The sequence below is a fragment of the Typopeltis vanoorti genome, chromosome 24 (assembly GCF_054136105.1).
Source record: "Typopeltis vanoorti isolate ZY-2024b chromosome 24, IOZ_Tvanoo_1.0, whole genome shotgun sequence".
Classification (NCBI taxonomy): Eukaryota; Metazoa; Arthropoda; class Arachnida; order Uropygi; family Thelyphonidae; genus Typopeltis; species Typopeltis vanoorti.
Window position 1 is genome coordinate 22,728,447 of NC_143572.1, and position 27,267 is coordinate 22,755,713.

The window sequence follows — 27,267 nt, forward strand, 5'->3', positions numbered from 1 at the left end:
TTTTTTTTTAAATAATTTCATTAATAAATCAGAAATATATTATTATAAATCAAGTACAAAAACTGTTCTCTGTCATGTAGTGAATTTACTACGGAACCAATGATTGAATATTTGACGATTTCGTCGAGAGTAAATTCGCACCCAAGAGCATCCACAGCCTTCGGAGCTTGATGCTTCTCAGTAAACTAAACTAAACACTGAATACAATTATGACAAATGTTTTATTTCAAAATTCTAAATTTACACAGTTTGAATGGTTACTAGAAACTAGTAAACAGGCTTAATAGGAAGACAGGATGTTGGCATTCGTACATCGTAGTACACATCCGTTTCTTTATGAGCAAATTCTTCGAGGAATTTGACTGCAGCTTTCTCGCGCAAGTTGTAGCTAGAAAATGAATCCTGAGGCAAACAGTGGAATGGAATATTGCTTGATACTATCGAAACTGGACGACACGATGGAGAACAAGCTGTTATAGGCTTTTGACTGAAGCAATAGCGATCTCTTTCTTGTACGACATGGGTTTTATAGTAGGTGCACTCATGTGTGGGACCTCTGCTTGGCACTGCACAAAAATAAATAAATAAAATTAACGCATGTATTTAATTTTGGTAAGTGTCAATAATAATCTTAATTAATTTTCTTGGAATACAAATACTAAACTATGCAGTAGTAGACGATAGAAAGCCTCTTTGTCTTACCTAAAGGTATCGTTGGACGTCTGTAACCACCTTCTTTTGGACAGATTTTCACTCCCTTTGGATACATGTGGCCTCCACATTGTTGACCGCCGATAACGTAGCTGTTTACAAAATCGGTACTATCTTCATATAAACAATAATCAGGTCCACGGAATTCTTCAACAGTTTCATCATTGTAATCGCCACACAATCCACATAATTGTCCTTTATACCATCTGTCAACCTAAAAACCAAATTAAAACGTTAATCGTGGTTTAAGTTAAGTAAAAATACGTTAAGTAGCATTATTATATTTTTCAAACAATAATCGTTATTATAATTTTGATAAATAAAAAAAAAACATAGTCTCAGGTAAGCAGTCAATAACTATTAGCGAAAAAAATTTGCTTTAATTGCCATCTAGTGAAGAAAATTACCATAAAAAGTACGTGGGGGCAATGAATATTTTTTCAAGATTCTTAAGGAATTGCGAATGAGGTGTATTAAATCAACATTACGAAGATTTAATACACCTTATTACATTAGTATAGATTTACCCATGGGGAAAATAAAAACTCAATAACAAAAAATATTTTATTGAAATGTGTCAGTTAACTTATTAAGCTAACTGAAATAGTCTTCTTTAAATACTATTTGAAATATTACAAAAATACTTCAATCTCAGTTTCATATATTATTTTTAGATATAAATTTAATTTGTTTATATAGACTTTGAGTGTTTTTTTTTTTTTTTGAAAAAAAGTATATATATATATATATATATATATATATTTGTTTTTCAAATTACGACGTAGTTATATTGAAATCCGCTAGAGGCACGGTTGAAACGTATTTGCTTCTACGAGGCTGTGAAATTAACATTACATTGAATGTTTAGAGGAAATTAACTTTTTTTTATATTTTAATTAGCATTTGAAATCAACGTTTTAAACATATATTAGCAAGTTTAGAAAATATTAGCATTTTGGTTTAGAAGATATTAGCATTATAATAATACTATAACTGAATTCATTAATTTTATACGTATTTCATAGAATCCATTACTTGAAATAACTTCCCTTTTGATGTAAAAAAAAAAAAAATAGTCATCAGTTGCTGCAGCATGGTATTTATGGATTTGGATGTTCTAGTAACGAAAAAAAAAAATACTTTGCTACAAAAGACACAGAGATATTTTCTTTCTAAATTATTTACAGTGGCCGATGATCATTTGGAAACACAAATATTAATTGGTTATTATGACGATATGTTATGCAAATCAAAAATTTTTCACATTATTATAAAGGCTGTTTTATCTGTTTTGAAGAATCAAAAAGAGTTACCGAAGGTAAAGTTTAAATGTGGCAAAACAAAAGGTAAGAACTCCATTAAAACGTCCCATAGTTACTTTGCAAATATGCATATCCATCAAATATTTTGTTATTTTCAATAACATAGAAATCACTTACCTCGACTTTGGCATTTATTCCATCATATTTTACGGTTACGCCCTGGGAATAGCTGGCATCAACAATCACCATAGGTTTATTATCTTCTGGATAAATAACACTGATATAGATTGGATCTTCTTTCTGAATAATCATTGGTTGATGTTGAGGTAATTGCACAACGTTTCCATCAACAAGAACAGAGATCGCTCCGCTTTGATGAGGTGGCTCTAAAGTTACAGCGTGTTTAGCAAAGTGCATCTCAAGAGTCTAAAAGAACAAAGCAATCAACAACGTAAACAAAATACACATGATATAGTATACGACAAGCTAGAGTAAAATTTACAATATGGTCCAATTTTCACACACACACACACACACACACACACACACACACACACACACACACACACACACACACACACACACACACACACACACACACACACACACACACACACACACACACACACACACACACACACACACACACATGATGATATTATTTATGCCCTCGTATAATAAGCAATTAGAGAGAGACTGGCGAGAAATGGCATTCAGAGCGGATTAATACTTCGATCCTTTATAGAGGACATCAGGGATATGAGCTGGAGGGAAACATTCAATAATATGCGGACGATATAAAGTTGGGTTGGGTGATAATGGATCTCTGATACAAAATCCTTGCAGGGTGATATGAAGATGCCGATTCCATGGACACATACCAATGACTGTCAGTTTAATGTTGATAAGCGCAAGATTTATGCATTATGGATTGAAGACATTGCTGGCTGAAAATGATATTAATGGGAATTTGATGCAAGTGGTTGAAGAAGGTAGAGATCTAGAAAGAACGGTTTGCATTTAGTTCAGGTTTAGAGACCATATTACCAGTGGATAAGATATATATCGGAATTGATAACTGCGAAGTTGAAAAGAATACTAAGTTGTAGGCAAGAAAGTAAGTTGTTCTTCAACTTTACAAGATCATGATAAGACCACATCTTGAATATTTTGTCCAGATTTCGTTGCCTGAGTTCCAAGAAGGTACATTCTTAGAGATCTAGCATCAGCTGACTAAACTTATGTCTGGCTTGTAGAATTTGGTATATGAAGACAGACAGAGAGTATGACTTCCAGAGCTTCAGAAATAGACGGAAGAGAGGAGATATGATAGAAATATATCAGCTAGTATGGGGAAATATTACAATATAGATATGTACTGTTATATAAAGCAACATTTTAGAAAGGAAAATCTTAAAAAATAATCGTTAAAAATGAAAAAAAAAGTCAAAAATTAATCGTATACCTTTACTTCGATATTAAAATAGTATTGTGCATAAAAATGATTATTTTTCGTCCTTTTTTGTTCTATGACAATTCTTAACACACCTACCTTAAGTTTGCTACTGGGGTCAACTGTTTTGACCACAACTCCAAACGATAGATCTTCTGAGCAGTCATGAGCGAGAAGATACTGACAGCCGTGATCAGGAAGGTCAAAGGTAACGTTATCAAATGTGCGAACAGAATCTTCCATCAAAGCACACTCGGCTATTAAATAAGTAAACAAAAACAGGCATCAGCTGTTGTTATTATTTCATATGCATCAATGATTATTTAATCGTTAAAAAAATCCGTTAACACTTTTATTTTCCTTATAGGAAGTAAGCGAGGCTGTTTTAGCTCTATTTAACTTTTGGAAACTGAGGAGGAAGTTCAATCTCACCTGCAAATTAGAGATAGCAGGCCCAAGAAAATCACGAATTATAAACGGCATCCAGTGAAGAGATGGCTGACAAGTGCTGCTATCTTGTGGTCCCTAATTCTAACATTATATATTTAATATTTACTGCCTGAGATAGTGTGGGTTATACGGCCCATTTTCTTGCGTTTACGGGGCGAAAAACCTCAGTTTTTTTGGAGAAAAATGTCTCCAATGTTCCCAGTCTCAAATTTCTTACGATGTCACCTAAGACATATCTGATTTTTCCTTTTATCGATTGCAGTCGCTGTAAGGAATCAGTTATTGACTAGATCATACAAAACTTTGTGACACACCGATATCATTTTCGTATGAAAATATCACAGAGCAACAGCTGATCTGTGACATCACGTGATCGCATATATTCAAATTCGTGTAACATGTTTAGTTGAAAATGAAATTGTTCGCTTAAAGACTCTGAGCATAAAATTTATTTCATATTATTTCTTCATGATGTACTGAACTCTCAATGATGGTTGACATTATCTTCTGTTTAGCTCTTCATGAGCTAGTATCTGGTTGACAACAAATCCATATTGAGCCCATTTCCATATAGCCGTGTTTATTAAAATATTAACTAACCAGTAATATTAAATTTGATCAAAATATTCTTGGATGTTATTATTATCTTCCAGAATAACTGTTTTTATCTGTCAATTCATATTTTCCCTGCTTGTTGAAGGCTATTTTTTGAATGAGTGGAAATAGCAAAAAAACACAACATATTGTATTACTTCTCAGTACCACAGGCGATGTATGAAATAAGAGACGAATGACGCAGAAGATTCTACTGCTCTCTCTCTCTCTCTCTCTCTCGCGCGCGCTCACACACACATAGCAGAGGAAATTTGTATTAACTGCAATAGCGTCACCTGTGGATTAATCCTGAGTATTTTGGCACATTTCGTAAAATAAGACTAATAGTAAAATAAATACAAATAAATTCAAATAAATAAAAATAAATACAAACAACATAAACCTGACCATACGATGATACATTACCTGGTAACATGTAGTCTGTGACCTCCTTCAAATACATATCGGTATAGTCCCATAGAGAAGAAAGTGGTTTGACGTAAGGATTGAATAGTTTCTCAAAGAAGACATTTTCTTGTGGTTTGTATACATATACATTAGTGAGAGGTACATCGGGTATAGTTGTAATCCATTCAACAACAACATCCACGGAGCTTGGGGCGTTACGAGCAGATACACTGTCTATTTCTACGTTGGGATAGAAATAAGTCTTTAATGCTTGCTCTACATGGCTGCTGACATTGAGATAGTAAGGCTCGACCTGTAAGGCAAGAACTGAAGTTAAGAATATTTAAACAAATTCTTCGTGAACATACACATTAAGGAACAACAGTGATGTATATTTAGAAATCTAGTTTTAATTAAAACTGATTTCTAATAAATTCAGGTTTTTAAAGTAAAATTAATTAAACTTAGATACAGAGCCTCCATAGTTCACCCTTTGGATGGAAAAAATCTAGGTTCCCATCTAGTCTAGGATAAGCAAGACCTTTATAATGGAGACAAGTTACTGGTTTGCTTGTTTGATGAAAACCAAAGGAGAAAAAAAAAAGATTCGATCTCTAAAAGTCTGTTACGTCATAGACGGGTTTCGAACCAGGATCTTTTCAGCTCGTGTGTACCAGCAGAGCTACTGAGGCTCATGGATAATACCTAATAATAGCAAAACTCTGATATAATTGTCTTACACGATACACGAACAATAGATAATAGAATGCTTCTAAGTGAGATCAAATTAACTAAAATATTTAAGACATATATAAAGAGTGATTGTGAAGAGAAGTGAAAAATACATACGGAGGTGTAGGTTACATTCATTGTTAATTTGTTAAGAGCTGTCTTTTCGGTAATAGCCTTCTTACAAGCATAGCTCTGATATTCTCCTTGTCTCTGATCCTGTTCACACTGTTCATAATACCATGGTTGATAATGGTAAGATCCCCAACGTTGTCCAACTGGCCTTAAGATTTTCTTGAGAAGGTCATCGTCTCTTTCCAAAATACCCTAAATCATGAAAAAACAATTATGGAAACGAATATTAGTGTGAGGAATGAATGATGAAAATTATTTGACTGATAATGAATCATGGATCTAAAAACCATGAGCATACCCTGATCTTGATTTGTCCATTTCCTCTACATTGGTTGTCCCATCCAATGCTAGCATCCAATGCAGCTTTTCCAGAGAAGGCAGGAGAGAAATAGAATTCACTTGGCTCATTCAAATATTCTAGGATGGCGTGAGCACAGAACTGAAGCAGAAATGGAAGAATTTCATCAATGATACACATTAGAGTATTAGAAAAGCAATGCATTTCGCTACTAAGAAATATTTTAATAATGATGATAGTCAACCAGATTCTACAAATAATGTTAGAATATTTCATTCATTAAATGAATAGAAACAATTAGAGTTATTTATATTTTTTAAGCAAATTTTTAAAATTAAATTTATTCATTTAAAATGGTGGGAAATCTGATACTTATCAGGAAAATTATATTTGCAATATACTATCACTTACTTCATAACCAGGAGTACCCTTCTGGTGATAGCTATATCTCTTTTTGATATCTATCCAATTGAACTTTTTGTCATAGGAATGTCGGAGCGTTGCATTTACTAAAAACACTGGGTTTCCAGTATCCACACTTTTGGTGTAAATACCAAGTAGATGAGTATCTGTTGGAACACCAGGAACTTTTCTATACCCGCTGGGTTGATCTCTTATCTTATGAATGTATTGCTGATCTTGAGTAGGAATTCGGTAGTCTTGTTCCCATTCACTTGCATAATCTTTCCAAGTACCAGCTCCTCCTGCGTGAGCTTTCCAAGCCTCATCTCTTCCTGGTTGGGATTTCCAAGCATCTGCTCTTCCTGGTTGGGCTCTCCAAGCATCTGCTCTTCCTGGTTGGGCTCTCCAAGCATCTGCTCTTCCTGAGTGAGCTTTCCAAGCTCTTGTTCTCTCAGAGTAGGCTTTCCAAGCATCTGCGCTCCAATCTGAACCGTAGCTATCTCTTGGAGTCTCCCCAAGGGTTCGATCATAGTGGCCTCTTACAGCATAGTCGATGCCCACAGAGTACTATAAATACACGCAAAAACCATATGTTAAACAAAACTACATTGATTGCAGCAAAATATTTATTTTAGCAAAGTTTATTTTATTTATTAGTTAGTATATTTATTTAAATATTTAAATATAAGAAATGTTGATAACATTATTTTTGGGAAATTTATAACAGAATCATAGATTGAACAATATTTATTTTTCTCTACTAGAATCCTTTATTTAATAGTATTGAAAAAAAAAGTAAATTTTTCTGTAATCACAGCAAGTTTTAGAAATCCTTACTTCTTTGTGTGGATCATCGCGGTTTGGATCCAACCAAAGATGAACTTCTCGGGGAGTCCAGTCATGATCCCTGAAATCCTCGATCAAAGCAGCCCAAACACCAGTCTCATAAGCAGTGTCGCTGAGCCAGAGTGGAATATCAGACCACACATCTTCGCTTTCAACATTTAAAGTGAGTCCAAAGCCGAACGTATCATGTCCCCATTTTTTCTTGTACTGAAAAAAAAAGGGGAAACATAGGTTATTATATTTTTATAATCAAAATGAACATTAGTATACAGAGTGCTCGATATTGTATTTTGATCACTAATGTAATAGTGGTTTGTTTCATTAGTTTACACTAAACAACTAAAACTTACTACGAGAGGAGTGGGTATGGTGTTGATCTCAGCACTGCTGGGAGCACAATCGCCTTCGCATTTCAAACCAGCGCTGATTTTTCTGGCAAAAGTGTTCATGGTGACGTCATTGTAATAAATTTCGTGAGGCATTTTAGGTTTCACAGACAGATGGTAGTAATCAGTTTTGAGGTTGACCACTGCGTTGATTTCGATAGGAGCTGAGAATTGATAAATCTTTTTCACTTCGGATCCATACTGACGTCTGTCTAGCGTGTTGAAGATATAGCCAGCAGAATGAGAAGTATAATGAATGCTAAAAAAGAAAGATGAAAATAACTATGAGAAAAATCTCGCATTAAAAGACAGATAATGCAATTTTTTTTAAGATTATAAATAATATTAGAATTTATCTTTAACTAAACGTTTTATCATAATTTTAAAATCAAAATAGGAAAAGAAAGTTAACTTACGAAGGATGGACAATTAATTGGACGGCAACTTCTTCGTTGTCATAGTGTACTTCCAGTTTCTTAACCTTCAAAGAAAATATGATAGGATGATGGTATGTCATTACTGCTGGAAATCCGTATTCAGTAGCTACTACTTTCTGAGCTGTGACTGGAATCATCAGTTTAACGTAATGGCCATGTTCATGATATCCTTCACTGCCCATGTACTGTTCCAGGAAATCGGTTACTGAAATTAAACAGATGAATTATTGAGATTTTATAGAAAAAGCTCGTTTTAAAATGTAATCAACTGAAAATGTTGATTACATTTTCAGTTGTATATTAAACTTTGAATATTAAACGTCGAATATTAATAAACTTTGAATATTAACTTTGAATAATATTCGACGTTTGAATTAAACGTCGAATATTAATAAAATAATAAACTTTGAATATTAAACGTCTCTGGTCTTTGACCAGAGACGTTTAATATTCAAAGACCAGAGACGTTTTTCAGTTTTATTATGCATTTGGTTCCCTCTTCACAACCATAACAATTGCACTGCTCATTTTTGTATAAATGAGTGAAAGATAATTATCAAGCTAAAATAGATCGAGAAAGGGCTAATAGCAATGCTATCAGTCGTGATAAAGTCAAGACAGTATGAGAAAAATTAAAGATTGAAGAATTATTGCTGAAGTTTGTAGTTTTAAAAGCACACAAAAAGAAATTTTTGTAGTTTATAAGCATTACGTACTCATAATTTTTTGTTTTGAATGATTTTGTTAAATTATTATTTCTTTATTTTTTATTAATAATTAAAATCGACTATCAGTTAATTTTATAACTATCGAATATTGAGCCGTGTGATGTGCTAGACTTAATGGGATGTTCAAATATATATATATATATATTTTTTTTTTAAAAAAAGAAGTATTTGTCCAAACAATTCTCTGTATAGAGGGCACTGCTGGATAATGTGGTTTATCGGGAAAAACAGATTCACATTTTGTTCGGATAATGTCGTCTGCTTGATATTGTTTAAAACGTTACCTGTCCCAAGTAGATATAGAACAGTGTATTAATATTTTACTTTACCAGGAATATCAATAATATTTCTACTTACGTAGTTCAGCGTGATGAACGAGAGATTCTTTATCTAGTATATAATAGTGGGTACTGTAGGAGAATTTAGCAAAGAATGTAGCTCTAAATTCTTCATCATCGCGATAACTGGGATCGATCTGAAACCAGAAGTGAGGTGATTAATGCATACCTTTAATCAATATTAGACTTAAGAAATTCAACCATTCATGTGAAAAAAATAAAAATAAAAAATAAGAACTAAAACTGCATTTACCATCTGAGCATGGTCTTTGAAATGTGCCCCAGTTTCATGATCTCCAGGGAAGATCATTTTTAAGATGTCAGAAATAGGTTTATTGGTATTTTTCAGTTCGTCCAAGAAAGAATCGATCCCATTTGCGTTGATACCAAGCTGAAGATTGTATAAAAGAAATAGAATTAGTTTTCAATACAATAGTTACATCTTTCCTTGAAAATAATTTTAATGATGTAGATTATTTTACCAATGTATTTCAAAGTATCAGTCGATATAACAGACACAGACAAAGAGAGATAAACGAAGTTCTTACCTCCACGGGTCGGTGCATGTAAGGTCCAATGTTATGGTACATTGAATAGTACGCATTTCGGAAATATTGAGATACATTACTACCGATCAGTTCAAAAATGTTTTCTTGACCAAAGTTTTGAGTATCTAGAATAAAAGTAATTACAAAATGTAATATGTGCATTATTGTTGTAATAAGTTTCAATATTGCATTCATACTTACTCTTTTAATCTCTATCATTTTTTGAAATGACGTGTTCCCTTATGAGTATTCATTTAATTCATTTTTTTATTTTTAATTCTTATCATTAGTTTTCCGATTAACATTTCTTTGAGACATTCAAATATTACTTTAAATAAAATACTAGTGTTTCGTTACTATGTAATATTTCTATAGTCATTTTAATTAGGCATAATCAGACTAAGGGATACAGATTGAACTCATTACAATCACACTGAAGATCCATTGATGACTATTCCTCACTAGAATATAGCGATTAAGGATAAAAATGAGAGAATCTTTTTGAAGATGAGGACATCATTCTCGTTTTGATTTGGTTACAGTAAAGGTCTCACAAGTTTAACACAGGAACTATAGAGGACATTACAGGAAACATTCATCTTAATGGGGTCGTATTCGCTCCATCAATCAGGATTTTCCTGATGCCAAACTTCCTATGAATTAATAAGAGAAAGAAAGAGAAAGAGAGCTTACCTACGTAGTAATCGCTCTTCCAGTAGTTGGAAAGATGGGGGCGAACATTCAGCTCTTCCAGTTTGGGCATGACATGTCTGATCTTGCTAGCCCTGAAACATATCAGCATTTTAGATAACATTTACCTTCCAAGTATTGGATTAATAGCCAGCAACCCATATAATCTCATTATAAATTAATCACACGATTAATTTAATAATTAGTGAATAAAATAAATTAAAATAATCAAATAATTTTGCAGCTGAGAAAAATTTACTTAAATAGTTTTCGAAATCATTTCATCTTTGAAATGCTTTAAAGTTTTCTTAAATTTTATTTTTCTTATTTATAGCTTAATTTAACTTTCTATTTCTAAGAATCAGTTATTTTATTTTTGTCTACTTATAGTTTAAACTTCAGCTTTTGTACGAATCAAATTTTAAGTATAATGCAATTGGTGCTTACAACATCCTCTTGCAAGGCAGTGAAGAATTACCAAGATGTTCGAGAGCAGAATATACGTAGCCAACAACATGGTTATTAGGTTCCCACAAAAGACTTGTCGCTACGTTTTCTAGAAGAGTGAGAGATGGTTGGGCATTAATAAGTACGTTGAAAGCTGCAATACGGAGTTCGTATGGCTCGGCAGTGTTGAAGAAGATTTCAGCCATTAACGGGAGTATCTGAAAAATTGGATGATTATCTTACTCAATTTAATAAATTGAGTTGAATAAAACATAAGTAGTTTCATGTACCGAATCATCATTATAACAAACTCTGCTATACAATATCGTCCTAAAAATTCGCTATAGCAAATTATCCACTATTACAAAATAATTTCTGTGATCTCTATAAGGTGGAATAATCTTTAAATTTAATTAAAATAACTGGCAATAGTAGGAAAAACCGACATATTCATATTTATAGTTAATTTTCTTACTTGTTTGGGATTGTGGTGGATAATATGGTGAAGAGAATATACGGTTGATGTTCGGAGGAAGTTACACTCGGGATCGGATAGGCGACCTGGATATCCACAGTCGTGGGCATCTCCTGTAACGTAAGGTTCCAGATATTCCAAGGCTTCAGGACATCTAGTATGAGCGAGGGATTCAATATAGGATAGTTTTTCACGTAAAGTTGACGCCTGTTCTATCATATTACCCAGTTCCTATAGAAATATCATAAAAGAATGAATGAAATGCGAAAAGGATAAATATTAAAAACAGTTTAAGAAGTATTGAGTGATAGAAAAATGCCACTCACTGCAATGTAATGTCGGACTCTGTGACATCTTTTATTCCACGGCTGTTTGCCGGACCATGAATCCTTTTCAGTTGATCGATAGTGGGATGGTTTCTGCCAGGTGCTGTCGGAATGTTGTGGGTATCCACCTTTCCATAGACGGTCAGAATGCTCTGGAACTTCATTACTTTTCCATTCCCAAGAAGGACATCGAAGTATGTTGCTCACTAACTTTCCAAAACTGATATAGGCTGTTGTAAGAAGTAGAGGGCGTGAGGTCACCGCATCTGATTTGCATAAGTCCTGCAAAGGTATAAATATCCTACTATCACATCAAATGTTTTGATTGTTAATCAGAATTTAACGCAGACACACATACAGAATATTGGTAGTTTTAGAAATTTCTTACCCAGTACATTTGTAGAATTTCTTCTGTGGGGTAGATAATGTTTCTTGGTATATCTGCCAATATTTCATGAGCCTCGGATTGTGTTACTTCCCGATTCCTGATGAGTTCGGCAACAAAATAAGCAGCATCTCTACTACCACATACTGAGATAACATCCAAAAAGATTTTCCTAAATTAAAAAAAATGCAAGGAATAATAAAAAACAAACAAATAATGAAACTTTAAATAAAGTTCATTTGATAAAGAATTTCCCACTATTCATGGAATAATATTTAGTTATTTTTGCGAGACAATATTAATCTTTGTGGACCTACCTTTTGACCTTCTCTTTCTGGGGTCCAACAGTAACCTTTGACATGTCCAGAATGCTTTTCCAAATATCCCTGAGTTTCTCTTTAGGCAACATAGCTGTGATTTTCACGAGAATCATACTGGTTGTTGCAGCTGTGCGTGCAGTTTCTAGTTCGTCAGCTACAATACTGTTAGCCACATCTTCCAGATGGCGTTCTGCCAAATCGCTGTAGTCATCGTGGTTGATAGATTCGAACAAACCATAATGCACCTGCTCTGGAGTCCAGGGTTCTTTGTCTTCATCAGGCCAGGATGGTACGATTTCTTCGAACAAGGCAAATGGATTCATAGAATTCCAACTAACCAAGCTGTTGTGGTGCTCGGGATTACTAATGTGACTTCCTATTGGGTTTCCACTTGTAATGTTGTTCAGAGTCATATTTTGACTGGAAAAGAATTAAAATATCTAATATTAGGAAATGAAGATAATTCCCAGAATATTAAATATTATAAGGAATAACTGCTAAGGAAATTAAGGTAATTTCATAAAACATTATCATAATATTACCACAACCGTTTTTCCAAATTAGACTTTTCTCACGAGTATATTGTGCTCATTGACGTCTTTGCTGCGTTGGAATACGAGATGTGGCTGCTAAATAACGAGACTGGTTGCAAAACTATCGTTTATTATTACAATTATTCAGCTTAATTGTTATCCCCTTCAACACACTCCCCTCCTCTATCTACACACTGTTGCATACGAATTTTCCATTGTTGGAAGCAGTGCTGCAAGTCATCAGGTTTTATCTGCTTCAGTAGCGCTGCCATTTTCTCCTTTACCTCATCTACTGACTGAAATGGGTGCCCTTCAATGCGGATTTCAACTTTGGAAAAAGGTAAAAGTCGCATGGAGCTAAGTCCGACGAGTAAGTGGACGGTTCAAACTGGGATCTTCTTGTCAGCCAGATACTGCTTTACAGTGCACTGTGTGTGTGTGTGTGTGTGTGTGTGTGTGTGTGTGTGTGTGTGTGTGTGTGTGTGTGTGTGTGTGTGTGTGTGTGTGTGTGTGTGTGTGTGTGTGTGCGTGCGTGCGCGTGTGTGCGTGCGTGCGTGCGTGCGTGCGTGCGGGGAGGGGGTGTGTTGTCCTGATGGAGAATGCAAGCTTTGTTCTTCCACAGTTCGGGTCTCTTCTTCCTCACTCGTTCTCTCAGCTTGGCCAGAACCTCAAGGTAATAATGTTGGTTAACTGTCTGACTCTCTGGTACCCATTCAACCGTTACCACGCTATTGATATTTAAAAAAAAAAAAAAAAAAACCGATCAGCGTTGCCTTCGGTTTTGACTTGTTTATTCTTGCTTTTTTTTTTTTTCATTCACGGTGACGTGGGAGTTTTCCAGTGCATTGATTGTCCCTTACTCACCGGACTTAGCTAAATACGACTTTTACCTTTTTCCAAAGTTGAAATCCGCATTGAAAGGTATCCATTTTCAGTCAGTGGACGAGATAAAGGAGAAAACGGCAGCGCTACTGAAGCAGGTAACACCTGATGACTTGCAGCACTGCTTCCAACAATGGAAAATCGTATGCAACGGTGTATAGACAGAGGAGGGGAGTATGTTGAAGGGGATAACAATTAACTTGTGCAGTTGTAATAATAAACCACATTTTTGCAACCGGTCTCGTTATTTAATAGCCATACTTCGTAAATCTTCTGAGTCAACTACTGACCTCTTGTTAACAAATAAACAGTAATTTTTAATTTAATTTAATTTCGTTTTTTCCTCAAATTTATTTTATTTCCTCCTTTCCCCTCCATCTAGCATCTTTATGAAATTGATGATGATACTTACTAGATCCAGGCAACAATACTCCTGGTATAAAAGTCGTAGGAGACTTTATGTTCAACAAAGAATTGGGTTAGCGTTCTTGGAGGAAGTCCATGGCTTGTGATATTATACCATGCTACTGTATACGGCTTCATTATGGACTGAGTCTGAAAATATTGAATACACAATGTAGCATTATTACATAATTCGAATAAAGAAGTTAAAAAGCAAAGTAAATTAAAAATAAATAAATTAAAACAAACTGTAGAGAAACGGTATTTAGCCATTCTAGCAACAGTAACATATCTACGTAAAAATACAAAGCCCATTATTGTTTATATTAATTTATTTTTGTTTTTGCGCTTTAAGAAATTGACTAGATAGACGATATCTCACTGTAAAATATTGAAAAAATCTTTTCAAAATTATTAATTAATTAATTTGATCAAAGTGTTCTGTAACAGATACAAGAAAATTAAGGGTCAATTAATTTCGAACCACCTGATTGTCCTTCGATTAATTATTATTACATGACACCTCCAGAGAGTCCAAAGACTCATCGAGGGAGGGCACCTACTCTAAAACTCTGTCTCCACCAACTACAACGAACTTCAATTACGTCCATCACCACCACCACTAGTATTTCCACAGACAATCACAAACATCCATGCCCACAGCGGGATTCGAACTCGCAGGCTGGGGAGCGGATGCATTAATCACTCGGCCAACCAGGCCGACATTGAAACCTGAAATACCTTCAGGATCAATCGTAGATACCAGAGATTCCCGACCTACAACCTATCAAGATATTTATCCATGCTGCATATCTCCTTTGAATCTTTGGTCTCTCAGACAGTTTAAGTTGAGTTCGCTTCCTCTGGATTAAACCCCAAAAATCAGTTTTACATTTGAAGTAGAAGAGAAAAGTTACTCCCATTCTTGGACATATTAATCACAGTTTTCGATCCAGAAAAGATTAAACGTTGTATGCAGGTTGTGGTTGTTTTAGAATTATGGGGAATTATCTGAGACCAATGTATTACGTATGTTAATTGTGTGTGTGTTCTCTGGCCTGTTTTTGGGATGAAAAACCCGAGTTCCAGGAAGACAAACTCTTCCATCCCCGTATTTGACTGACTAACTCACTTTCGTATGAAAAATTTGTAAAAGTTATTTACACAGGATTCGAACCCAGGTATTTTCAACCGAAGGACATAGTCGATACTGACTGACCTGCGGACCCTCGGATAAAGTAATAAATCTAATATGTATACTGTAGATACCTGCATGTTACGACACACCACCACCACCACTAGCCGACATAAAAACGGAGCATCATCAGAAACATGAGAGATTATTCGTAATCCGACGTAAAATTCTGATATTAAAATTCGCATTGGCTTAATGATATGCCTTAATGATAATTATTTTTGTGGAGTTTTGCTAACTCAATAAGAACCATCCAATTTGATTCCCTATTTAAACAAAATCATTTAAAAATTGTATTTAACGATCAATGAAAGACACATTTCTTACGGGTTCATATCCAGACGGACACCCAGCACGGTAGGGGTTCGATCTTTCGTAACCAGGATAGTCGCCCGTCTCTTCGTCTTGGCACACCTTTGAACAACCCCTGCTGTCCATGTTGTCGTGTTGGAAGGAGGTGTGAAAATCACATTTTTCGTAGATCCACGTTTTAGTGATGTTCAATACGTCATCAGAGTAGGGCAAATAAGGGCTAGGGGTCACATGGATGCGGTACACTACTGGACATCTTCCGGCTGGTCCGTCCTGCGATTACAAAAAATAAAAAAAAAAAGAAAGAATATGTAAAAAAGAAATAAAATGTTTAAAGGAATCAAAATAAAAAGTTTTTATATATATTTTTAATATTTACTGCTGAGAATTAAAACTATTTTTGGTGCTGTAAATTATTTACGATATTTTTCTAAATTGTGAATAAGCATTATCGATATCCACATGTAATAAAAACCTAACTACATTATAACTATTCAAAAGTTCTATTTACCTCGTCAGCCATCCATACATGATGTTCAGAGTCAATGTTCTTTGGATGGAAATAATTTTCGTATTGTGGCTGATGGCGACCGGTGTTTGTTTGCAACTGCAATTTGTCCACAATGCTCTTCTTCACAGCTACGGACCACTCCGCATCGGAAGATTCCACAGTGAAAGAGTGAACCTGTAAAGAATTAACAAAAGTCAATAAAATCGTTCTAAACAGTGTCTGAAAACTGTCGGCTGACTAAATTTCTGAAAGGAAGTGGTTTAGTTTAGTAGATTAGAATAATAATCATCAATAGTATCTAGAAAGTCAAACTATGACACCACTAGCTTTTTTTTATTTCCTTCATTCCAATTGCTAAAATTAGAAAAAAAAAATCAGCTAACGCCTTTTTATTCCCGTATATACGGGAGTAGGCGAGGCCATTTAGCCCTATCTAACTTTTGGAGACTGAGTGGGCAGTTCAATCTCCACTGGTACCAATCGGAGATAGATGGCCCAAGGCTATCACTAATTAAGCGGTACACAGTGAAGAGAGACGGCTCAAATGTGCCGCCATCTCGTGGTCCCTAACTCTAACACAATATATTTAATGTCTGAAATAATGTGGGTTCTACGGTCGATTTTCTTGAATTTACAGGACGAAAAACCCGAGTTTCCGGGAGGAAAAACCTGCTTGCCCGTGCCAGAGATCGACTAACTCGGGAACCGGTCGAAAAAAGGCTTAGAAAAATTTCCTCTAGTCGCCGACTAGACTCGAAACCAAGACTTCCTTCGTGCGGCCTAGCGCGATGGTGTGCAAACGCCACATCCACTGAGCTACACAAAGGAATCTTTAATTTAGTATACTATTATTCTATTCCAGAAATTCTTTGAATTTAGACAAAATCAGTTTTTAAAAACAATTCAGTATACAATTGACATTTATGTCTTTAGGGGTGAAGCAAAATGCTTTTCATATTCCCCGCTATCTGTTGGGGTTACAGTGAGGGTAAAATTTACGAGCAGTTCGCTCGCCCTGAATGGGCATGGAGATTAAGCATCGCTATAGGAGGCTAATATAGCTTTTGGTCTTCTATATTTGAATATGTCCGTTGGCTCGTATGCTGCAGCTTGTTGAACCAAATTGTTGGGATGTGTGGACGTCTTTAGGAAAAACTTGGATGCTAAGGATTGTAGAAAAGAGAAAATGTAGGGAATATTTGGATCTGTGTGGAGTTGATTGTTTCGAACATACCACGGGGCGTTCAGAATCACTCTCAAGCACTTGTTCTGCATTCGCTGTATTTTGATAATGTTAGCATTAGAGGTGTGGCCCCAGGCAGGAGAGGAATAGGTGATTATAGGACGAATCGTCATCTGGTATAGTTGCAATTTGATTCTGTTGCTGAGCTTGCTATTTCTATTAATTAGCAGATAGATCTGAGCGAATTCTTTAGATGCTTTTGCGCACGCAGATTTGATGTGTTGGTTGAAAGATAGCTTTTTGTCGAGAATCACACCCAGGTAATTTGTTTCTGTCTGCCAGGGAATTTTAGTATTGAATAGTAATACATCTCCTGCAGGAGACATTGGCCTTTTTGAGAAAAGAACGGCTGAGCTTTTCTGTGGGTTGACTTCCAATCTCCACTTGGAGAACCAACCCTCCAGCTTTAGAAGGTTTTCTTGAAGCTTTCTGGTAATGAAATGGGGTCTGAGAGATCTGGTTAGTATTGCCGTATCGTCCGCATACAGGGCCAAAATGGAATTCATCGGATTGTGGGGGATGTCTGACATGTATACAGAAAACAGCAATGGAGGCAGTAGAGATCCCCGCGGCACTCCAGGCGCTGGGACGACATAGAACCGTTGATTTTGACTTGTACTGATCTATTCTGAAGATATGAATGGATTAGATGAACCATTTTTAGTGAGGTAACGGCTGAGATAAGTTTGTGTAGGAGTCCAAAATGCCAGATTTTGTCAAATGCTTTGGATAGGTCTAGGAAAACAGCTCCTATGTACTGGCGCCAGTTATAGCTGGTGGTGATGTATTCCACAATTCTGTGGATTTGCTGGGTAGTACTATGGTGTTGTCGAAAACCAAACTGTTCTTTAGGGAGGATGTTTAGGTCGTTTACTGAGGTTTGGAGTCGTGAGAGGATGACCTTCTCTGCAACCTTACCCAGATTGGAGATGAGACTGATTGGACGATAATTCTGCAGTAAGTGTGGGTCTTTGCCTGGCTTATGTATAGGGATTACATCAGCCAGTTTCCAGGTGGAAGGAAAATAATGAAGTCTTAAGATTGCATTTATTATACTGGTCAGGTGCACTACAGCTTTTCGAGGCAGTAGCTTGATCACCCTGTTTGAGATGCCGTCTGGTCCAGGAGCTTTATTGTTCTTAAGTTTTTTAATAATATCATATAATTCAACAGGTGATGCGGGTGCAATATGATCAGCACTGGTATCCGGGAGGTTTAGTGCATGCCTAACCTGTCTGTGGATTTTGTACAGATGATTGAAATCAATGTTGTTATAAGAAGGTTTGCACTGATCCTCAAGATTTTTAAGTATGGCTTCTGCCTTATCTGCATCTGTGTGGACTAGGCCCTGGTTTGAGATTATGGGGAGGAGAGATCTGTTTTTATTTTTGATGTTTATCAGTAACCCCCAGATTGAGTGATCAATAAGTGAGATAGAGGCTAACCTTTTATCCCAAACTTGGTTTCGGTGAGTTTTAAGTGCATCTCTTACTGCTCCATTCAATATATTAAGCACCGTCTTGTCCTGAGGAGCGCGAGTGTTAAGAAATCTCTTCCTAGCTCTGTTCTTCTCTCTGATCAGGTTCATAATATCCTCAGGTAAACGACCAGGCTATGGGAAAGGTTTGTGGAAGGTTGCAACCTCTATAGTGGACTTAATTTGTTGGGTGAGGCTAGTCAGTGCAGATTCCACATCGTCTGGTGTGCATATGCGAGAGACGGGTCCAATTTGATCTCTAAGTGCTTTAGACAGTCTCTCCCACGATATGCCTGAATGAGAGGGACGAGACAGGCATTCTTGTTCTCCCAATTGCAGTAGAATTGGGTTGTGTCCGACGACAGCTCGTTTAGTGATGTAAGGCTGTACTGTAGTTTAATGTCTTGCAGGATGGCTATATCCAGGATATCAGCAGTGCCAGATGTACTGAGATGAGTTGGTTCGGTAGGTCCAGCCACAACAGCATAGTTTAATCCTGTGTAGCTAGAAAGGATGCGACCATTTTTGTTGGTAGATTTACTGTTCCAAGCAGGATGCTTTGCATTGAGGTCTCCAGCAATGATGACCGGTCCTTTTACTCCAAGGATGGCATCCGGATCTGAGGTCAATAATGTCTTTAATGGAGGGTTGTATACGGAAAAAAGTTTGAGGTTTCCAGTTGAGTTTGTGAGAACATTGATTCCTGTGATTTTTTCGAGGTTGGTGGTAGTAGGGTTGGTTATTGAGTGATGAGTGATATAGTTTTTGATAAGGGTGGCTGTACCTCCACCTCTATACCCAAGCCTGTCGTTTCTGTAAATCTGATACCCTCTGATTTTCAGGGTGTCAGCAGGCCTCAGGTGAGTTTCATTAATTAGCAGTATATCTGGGTTGTATCTATTATTAAATTCCTGGATTTCTAACAGTTTGTTTTTTATACCGTTGGCATTCCAACCGATAATCCTAAGAGAGTTTGGGACGATTTTTTTTCTATGCATCAGAGAGTGCAGATAATATGGATTGCGTTTGCTGTAGGAACCTTTTTGTGACACTTAAGGATGGATTTGAGTTGTTGAAATCCTGCAGCATGTTTGCAAGAGAAGAGGTGATAACAGCTGATAGATTTGAGTGTGGATTATTCCGGTTCTGGGTTTGTACTATCTGTTTGGAGCGGGCCACATCAGCATATGTTCTTACTTGATGTTGAAGATTCGTTTTCTTAAGGGGCTCAGTTAATGATGGGTGAGCACCTGTTGTCATGTTTTCCCTCTTGGAGAACTGAGTAGCCTGAGCTTCAGGAACTCTCGCACTAGATGACGAAGTAGATTGATGACTTGGATCATTCCATCTGTTTTTGGGGTGATGTATACACCCTCTATAATTAGCAGGGTGAGGACCCCCACAATTTGCGCACTTAGCTGGGGTGGATTTTGTCATGGCGCAGGTGTTTGTGGGGTGATTCTCGCCACATTTTAGGCATTTGAACTGGGCTTTGCATAGCTTCTGGGCATGGCCAAATTTTCGGCATCGGTGGGATTGCCCAGAAGATGATTTCTTTCTCAATGGTTCTGAGGTGATTTTGAGTCCACAGATTGATTTTAAATTATAAATGTCTTTGTAAATGTTATGAATTTCTACTAAAACTAAAGGCATAGGTGTCTTATTTGATCTAAACATTCTAGTAACCTTTATGGGGGGTAGTTCCTGTAGGTTAAGGTCAGTAACTATTTCGCCTGTGTCAATATCCTCGGAGACTCCACGTAAGACTACTTTCAGATTTTTTTCGGAGGCAAGTGAAAATGTGTGATATTGGGTTCCTCTAGTGTCCAGTTCCTTTGTAAGATTTCTATAGTCAGCCACCGTGGTGGGCTGGATACGTATTCCCTCGTCTGCATTTTTAGCAGACGTGTAACGAATCTGTGAATTAGCCATGATGGTTCTGAGTGTTGTCCATCTCTGCTTTTCCCTTAGGATAATCGGTGGCACCTTTTCACTGGGGGAAACAGAGGGATCTGAAATGGGAACATCCTCGTCCATACCAACAACATTTGTTGACTCAGCAGCAAGATTTTTTTCTTCTTACGTGCGTGGGTTTCTTCTTGATCAGAAGGAATAAAGTTAGAGACAACTAGATTGAGTTTTTCCTCCATTTGAGGGGAGTCTTCATTTTCCTCAACATCGACTTCAGGTGAGGAATACAAATTTAAGTAGACGGGCCAATTCCGTTGAAACATTTTGAGGAGCTTTTTAATAAAACTGAGTGCTAGCTTTTTATCGAGTGACTCGATAATAGTGTCGGTGTCAATCATGCTAGTAGGCCATGTCAGCTTGAACTTCTTTTGGAGTTTATCAATGAGTTCAAGAGCTGGCTCTTTATCGAGCAAGTCAGTGAATACGTCTAGGTCAGGTACGCTCATATCGATTTAACTGCGTATGTGCGTTAATAAAATATCCTGCAGGTCTGAAGACCTGCCAGCAGAAATTTTTGTAAAATATCCCGCAGCCGCAAAGGACTGCCTGCAATATCAAGCATAAGCGTGTCAACCAGCAATAAGATGTTAAAATACAACAACAATGGCGATACTAATGGTAGTAGGCCTAGCGTATCGCCTTTGTGAAGTCAGTTGACTTACCTGGATAAACCAGTATGGAAAATAAAATGCCTGTTTATGGCAGCAAGCAAATAACTGATATTACTAAAGAATAAGCATAAATCTCTAAAAACGTATCAGTCAAATTCACAATTCACCATCAAAAATACACGACACGAAACACTAACACGCGAGCTGCCATCCTACTTCATTATCTTCCAATTCAATTCACTACAATTTCTCCTCTTTTGTTATTTTAATTTCAAGTATTAATATAAAAGAAAGGTGTGTAATATTAATCTATTCAATTTTAGAGACTTTATAAATTAAATAATTAAACATCTCATAATAACATTTAATTATATACGTCCATTAATTAGTTATGAATAAATCGGATTTTAATCGGATTTTTATCCCTTTCAGTTGTAAGAAGATAAGGCTACACTTAAGCAATCTTTCGAGAGAATTTCTATGACGTCATCATTCATTAGAAATTATAGTAACAGCGGATACAAAGGAACCGAGAGATTGTTTGTTCCAGTGTGCTTTATAACTTCTGTTCACTGAATTCTAGTAATAGTACATAATATGTGACAATGCTTTCCGAAATGCCAAGGAAAGAAGATGGACAAACAAACAGATGACAAATTGTTTTTAAGAAGAGGAAAATGGGAAAAAATAAAATTAAAAGCTATCATGTGTGATAGATTTTCATAAAGAATATTACCTTTCCGTCTTTGTACTCAAACTGCATGGGCTTTCTAAGCTCCTTTTCCAAGTGTGGAACGTCATGATGTTCAGTACTTCTCCTTTGATCGTCAGGAGAATCAAGTTCGATTTTTTTCCTGGCCATACTAACATCGCTGATCTGTAAACAATGATTTCATTGAATTAATTGCATTTTTATAAAGCAATTGAAGAGTTAATTATTATTTCATTATTTACTTTTATTGTTATTATATTTATTATTAATGCATATTACTTTTTTTTTTTTTCAACACAAGTAGAATCTCAAAACCTGGAGACTTCTATATGAAACGTTCAACAGTAATAATAGTAACAATGTCAAGAAAAAAAAAAAAAACCTTTTCTTTAAGAAATTATTCGATAATTAAGAACAACTTTTATTCTTGATTATAAATAAGTTAAGAGGATAATGATGAAAATTCAAATGACAGAAAACTTCCAGTAATCCTTATCTGCATTATATCACTTACTTCCATATGGATTGAACCTTCGGATGTGGGCCTGAAAGCAACGTCGCAGTTTATCTCCATCCACGTACGTTGATCCGATACTTCAGGTATTCCCGAGGTGATGAATATGGTGTAATCATAATAATAAGTTTTCCCAGGGACAAAATCTAAAGAAAAATGGATCAAAGTTCGTTACTTCCGTGTGTAATAAAGAAGGATAAAGACAGTATTTCGTTATTATATTAGTTCAGCTTATAAATAATTTATTATTATAAATGATATTATTATTTACGGTATTATAAAGAATTTATTCATTTTTTATTACGATGTAGTCAAACTAGCCAAAATTAAACTAAACTTTACATTTCAGTTAACTATAAAGTATTAAGCTTTAATTTAAGAATTTAAATTTAATTTAAATTGGTAATTTTAAACTTAAATTTAAATTAAATTAAATCTAATTTAAGTACAATATTAAATTCATAAAACTTTCCTATGTTAAGTAGAAGCAATAAAATAAGGTGTGTGATTAAAATGAAAATAGTTATTAAAATTCAAAGAATACAAGTCGCAATTCATTATATTTAAAATAAGTACGTTGATTTCGTACTGTACAATAGTAAGACTTTCAAGTCCATTTACTTCTACACCCTCTGTCCAAAAAGAAACCGAACTTTTCGATAAATAGAAGAAACTAGGGGCGCCACCTGCTGTATCTTTTTGTTGTCAAAAGCGGCAACCTTCATTAGGTGTTTTGTCAACTGTTTATGACATTTGTTTCATTAGAAGCCGAGTTATAATGTCAAGAGTGACAGTGTGTTTTGACGAACGGTCGGAAAATGAGTTTCAAACAGAGAACTGCGATTGACTTTTGTGTTAAACTTGGTAAAAGTTTTACCGAAACGCATCAAATTCTTCAAAAAGCATACGGTGATGAATGCTTATCCCGTACTCAAGTTTACGAGTGGTTTAAGCGATTAAAGTGGTGTTGACACGCTTGAGGCGGCGACGACGAAGAGTCGGGACGTCCAAAAACTGGACTGAGCGAAGTTACATCCAAAAAGTGCGTGATTTCATCAAAGAAAACCCTCGTCCGTGAGATTGATTGAAGATGAATTGGGGATTCCAAAATCAACTGTGCACAACACGTTGACCGAAAGTTTGGTCCTTCGTAAATTGAATTCGCGATTTGTTCCCCACAAGTTGACCGATGACCAAAAAATGTATCGAACTGAACACTGCAAGGACCTCATTAAAACCGCTCGTAAGGACTTAAACTTCCTTGAAACGATCGTTACTGGTGACGAAACGTGGTGTTTTCAGTATGAGCCCGAAACAAAGCGCCAGAGTGCTGAGTGGAGACCACCAGAAGAGGGGCATCCGAAAAAAAAAAAAAAAATCGCTTGGAGGAGTCAAAAGTAAAGACAATGCTGATTTGTTTCTACGATTCCAAGGGCATTATCCACAAAGAATTCGTTCCGCCTGGGCAAACGGTCAATCACTTCAAAACTGTTATCTCGAAGTTTTGAAGCGATTGATGGCGAGAATTCGTCGCGTACGGCATGAATATCGTGATGCAAGCAGATGGTCACTTTTGTACGATAATAAACCGTTTTTGAGCAAAAACCAAATTTGTGTGTTGGATCACTCGCCGTATTCACCTGATTTAGCCCCCTGTGACTTCTTTCTCTTTCCCCGACTTCATTTGTCGATGAAAGGAAAGCGATACGACACCACTGAAAACGTTCAAGCGACAGTAACCACGACCCTCAACAGTACCCCAAAAGCCGATATAAAAAACTCATTTAACGAATTAATTGACCGTGCCAAAGCTGTATCGAAGCTGAGGGAGAGTATAATGATTGAAATAAATTATTTGAATAATTATAATTGGCGTGTGTTTTATTTTCTATCAAAGTTTGGTTTCTTTTTGGACAGAGGGTGTATTTCTCTGTGATTTTATATATTGGTGAAAATATTTAAATGAATTCTTTTTAAGCATTACGTAATTATATTTGCATTTAAATCTATTTAAAAAATCCTGATGAATGTTCTCTGGTTGACAGTTGTTTTGAACAGGTCAAGTGTTTTCCTTATTTAAATTTTTCATTTGCTTCTCTCTACAACATAAATTTAAATTAAATTTTATTAAATTTCGTTTTATACAAAATAAAATATTTAAAATTTATTGAAATGTGGAATTAAAAAAAAAATAAAATTTAATAAAAAATTTATTAAATTTTTAATGTTAACGCTTAAAATAAATGTCATGGTTTATAAGCCAAAATCAATACGAGAAATAAATAAACTGAAATGGATCGCATTGAATTACTGCTGTAGAAATTAAGACCAAGCAGATAGCGTATTAGATCTGTCACTTGTTTGTTTGTTTTTTTTGTTTTTGTTTTGCTAGCTTGTCTGTTTTGTGGACCATAAGAGAAAAAAAATAGAAAACCGAAAGCAGTTTCTAGCAAGATAAACCCTTCGTTGGTGATTAATGATTCTAAATATCAACTTTCATTAAATTTTCCAAAAAGGAGTTATTGGTTTGTATCTTGAAATGTTTTGCCCAAAATTTGTCGTATTTCGATAGACATTGAAATGGCGCAAGAAATTTTAGGAACATTTTCAAATTCCATATTTCAAACGAATTATTTATTACATTTATATAATAATAATAATAATTATTACATTTTTATTACATAGATAAATTTATGTGAATATGTACAGTAATAGCCTTAAAATATAAAGTTATTTTTAAGAGTAAGAATTTGATGTTTAATAAATAAATTTTATTTCGAAATTTATTTTAATTTGTACTTTCCGAAAACAAATCGATTTTTTAGAACACTATAATTGTTTTCAAATCGAAAAGTTCGAATAAGCGATTTGCCTTTTCTTATGGAATATTTATTAAGATAAAATTCAAGTTTATTATAAAAATATATTGCAAATTTTTGAAATAATTAAAATATAAAGAAATATTCTCAAAATTGTATTGATCCCGTCTTGCATTTACAATAAATCTAATATACATAATTTCACTGAAAAAAAAAAAGAGTATCCAGGAATTCCTGTGTGGTTGCCGGGATAAGAATAGCACCAATGTAGTTCATGCATGTAGTACGAGGCGACATTGCCATCCTTTACCCTCCAGGGAGGGTAATGGATGGCAATGCTGTAGTTCTAACTGAGGCTCGGCTATTGCTGTTACCCTCCTGCCATGATCAGAGCTTTATATAGCTCAATAACCCCTTATCCTTACATTGTCCTCTACAGATAACGTGGAATATGAAAATCATTCATGCTTGGCCCATCTAGCCAGTCCTTTTAAGGACTTTAAGGTATCCAGGGATGGTAATGGATGGCAATGCTGTTACCCTCTTGCCATGATCAGAGCTTATATAGCTCAATAATAATATCCCATTCATAGATTTTCTCAATCAGATGACGGGATAAAGAGTCAAGGACTCAGTTCATTTATCCAAAAAAATAATAAATTAAAAAAAAAGTAACTTTTAAGTTTTACCCGGTGTGGTGGCTGGGATAAGAATAGCGCTACTGTAGCCCATGCATATCGCAAGAGGCGACTAAAATGGGACGCAGAGGTTCGAGAGGTTTCTTCCGGAATTTTGCTCACGGTGAGATGGGCTTAGATTTCGGGGACTTTGCCCTGAGAGAGCATTTTGAGTCTCTGGGGAAGGGTGTTCTCCGGAGTGGCCCTGTCGGTGGATGCTTTTCCCTGGAATATGAGCGGTTGTGCTCAGTGGTAGGGGTCAGTCACTGAGTGGAACCAACGCTGAGTTGAACGATCTTTCGACCACTCGTAGGAAGTGGTCCGGGGAAGGGTAGTCTTAACTTTTAGAGAGGGCGTTACTTAAAAATCGCCTTACTGTAGCCCATGCATGTCGTACGAGGCGACCAAAATGGGTACCCAGGGATGGTAATGGACGGCAATGCTGTAGCCAATGAAGTTTTAACTGAGGCTCGGCTATTGCTGTTACCCTCCTGCCATGATCAGAGCTTTAATAGCTCAATAATACCTTATCCCTACACTGTCCTCTGCAGATAACGGGGAAGATGAAAAGCATTCTTGCTTCGCCCCTTTAAGCCAGTCCTTTTAAGGAATTAGAGTATATAGCTCTATATTACCCCATCCATAAATTTTCTTCTACAGAACGGGGAATATGAAAAGCATTCTTGTTTCACCCATCTAGCCAAAAAAATAAATTGTAAGTTTTGTCATGTACTACAGATATAAGCAATCCCCGATGAATCATTGAAGAAATTGGAAGTTACGTAACGTTAAAACGCCGAAGATGTCATGTCACTAAAATTGAAACACTCAAGACTTCTGCCTACCTACAACACCGCACGTAACGCTGGAGGGGAAAAAAAATTGTGACGAACCCACTATCCTTCAATAGATATTTCATTCATTGAAAACGAAGACGTGTTTCAGAGCCCATCCGACTTCCCCGCCCCCCCCCCCCTCCTAAAGCGAGAAACACCGACAGTGTTCAGTTCCTAGCACACCATTAAAAGCAGAATAATCAT

General features: G+C 35.8%; 1 protein-coding gene across 1 annotated transcript in view; it reads right to left on the minus strand.

Annotated features, from left to right (window-relative positions):
* Positions 1–202: 202 nt before the first annotated feature.
* Positions 203–27,267, minus strand: part of LOC150093013 (vitellogenin-6-like) — a 33,416-nt gene continuing 6,351 nt past the window's right edge. The window contains exons 3-27 of the mRNA XM_090413923.1: positions 22,732–22,877; positions 22,242–22,382; positions 16,204–16,377; positions 15,708–15,965; positions 14,196–14,338; positions 12,366–12,788; positions 12,052–12,220; positions 11,664–11,945; positions 11,338–11,568; positions 10,863–11,080; positions 10,419–10,510; positions 9,726–9,850; positions 9,431–9,568; positions 9,197–9,314; positions 8,091–8,316; positions 7,639–7,933; positions 7,280–7,495; positions 6,452–7,009; positions 6,041–6,181; positions 5,728–5,934; positions 4,897–5,191; positions 3,526–3,683; positions 2,151–2,399; positions 703–925; positions 203–566 (exon numbers count right to left, since the gene is read on the minus strand). Of these exons, the coding sequence (XP_090270049.1) occupies positions 268–566; positions 703–925; positions 2,151–2,399; positions 3,526–3,683; positions 4,897–5,191; positions 5,728–5,934; positions 6,041–6,181; positions 6,452–7,009; positions 7,280–7,495; positions 7,639–7,933; positions 8,091–8,316; positions 9,197–9,314; positions 9,431–9,568; positions 9,726–9,850; positions 10,419–10,510; positions 10,863–11,080; positions 11,338–11,568; positions 11,664–11,945; positions 12,052–12,220; positions 12,366–12,788; positions 14,196–14,338; positions 15,708–15,965; positions 16,204–16,377; positions 22,242–22,382; positions 22,732–22,877 (5,525 nt within the window). The 3' untranslated portion in view covers positions 203–267. The remainder of the gene's footprint in view (positions 567–702; positions 926–2,150; positions 2,400–3,525; positions 3,684–4,896; positions 5,192–5,727; positions 5,935–6,040; positions 6,182–6,451; positions 7,010–7,279; positions 7,496–7,638; positions 7,934–8,090; positions 8,317–9,196; positions 9,315–9,430; positions 9,569–9,725; positions 9,851–10,418; positions 10,511–10,862; positions 11,081–11,337; positions 11,569–11,663; positions 11,946–12,051; positions 12,221–12,365; positions 12,789–14,195; positions 14,339–15,707; positions 15,966–16,203; positions 16,378–22,241; positions 22,383–22,731; positions 22,878–27,267) is intronic.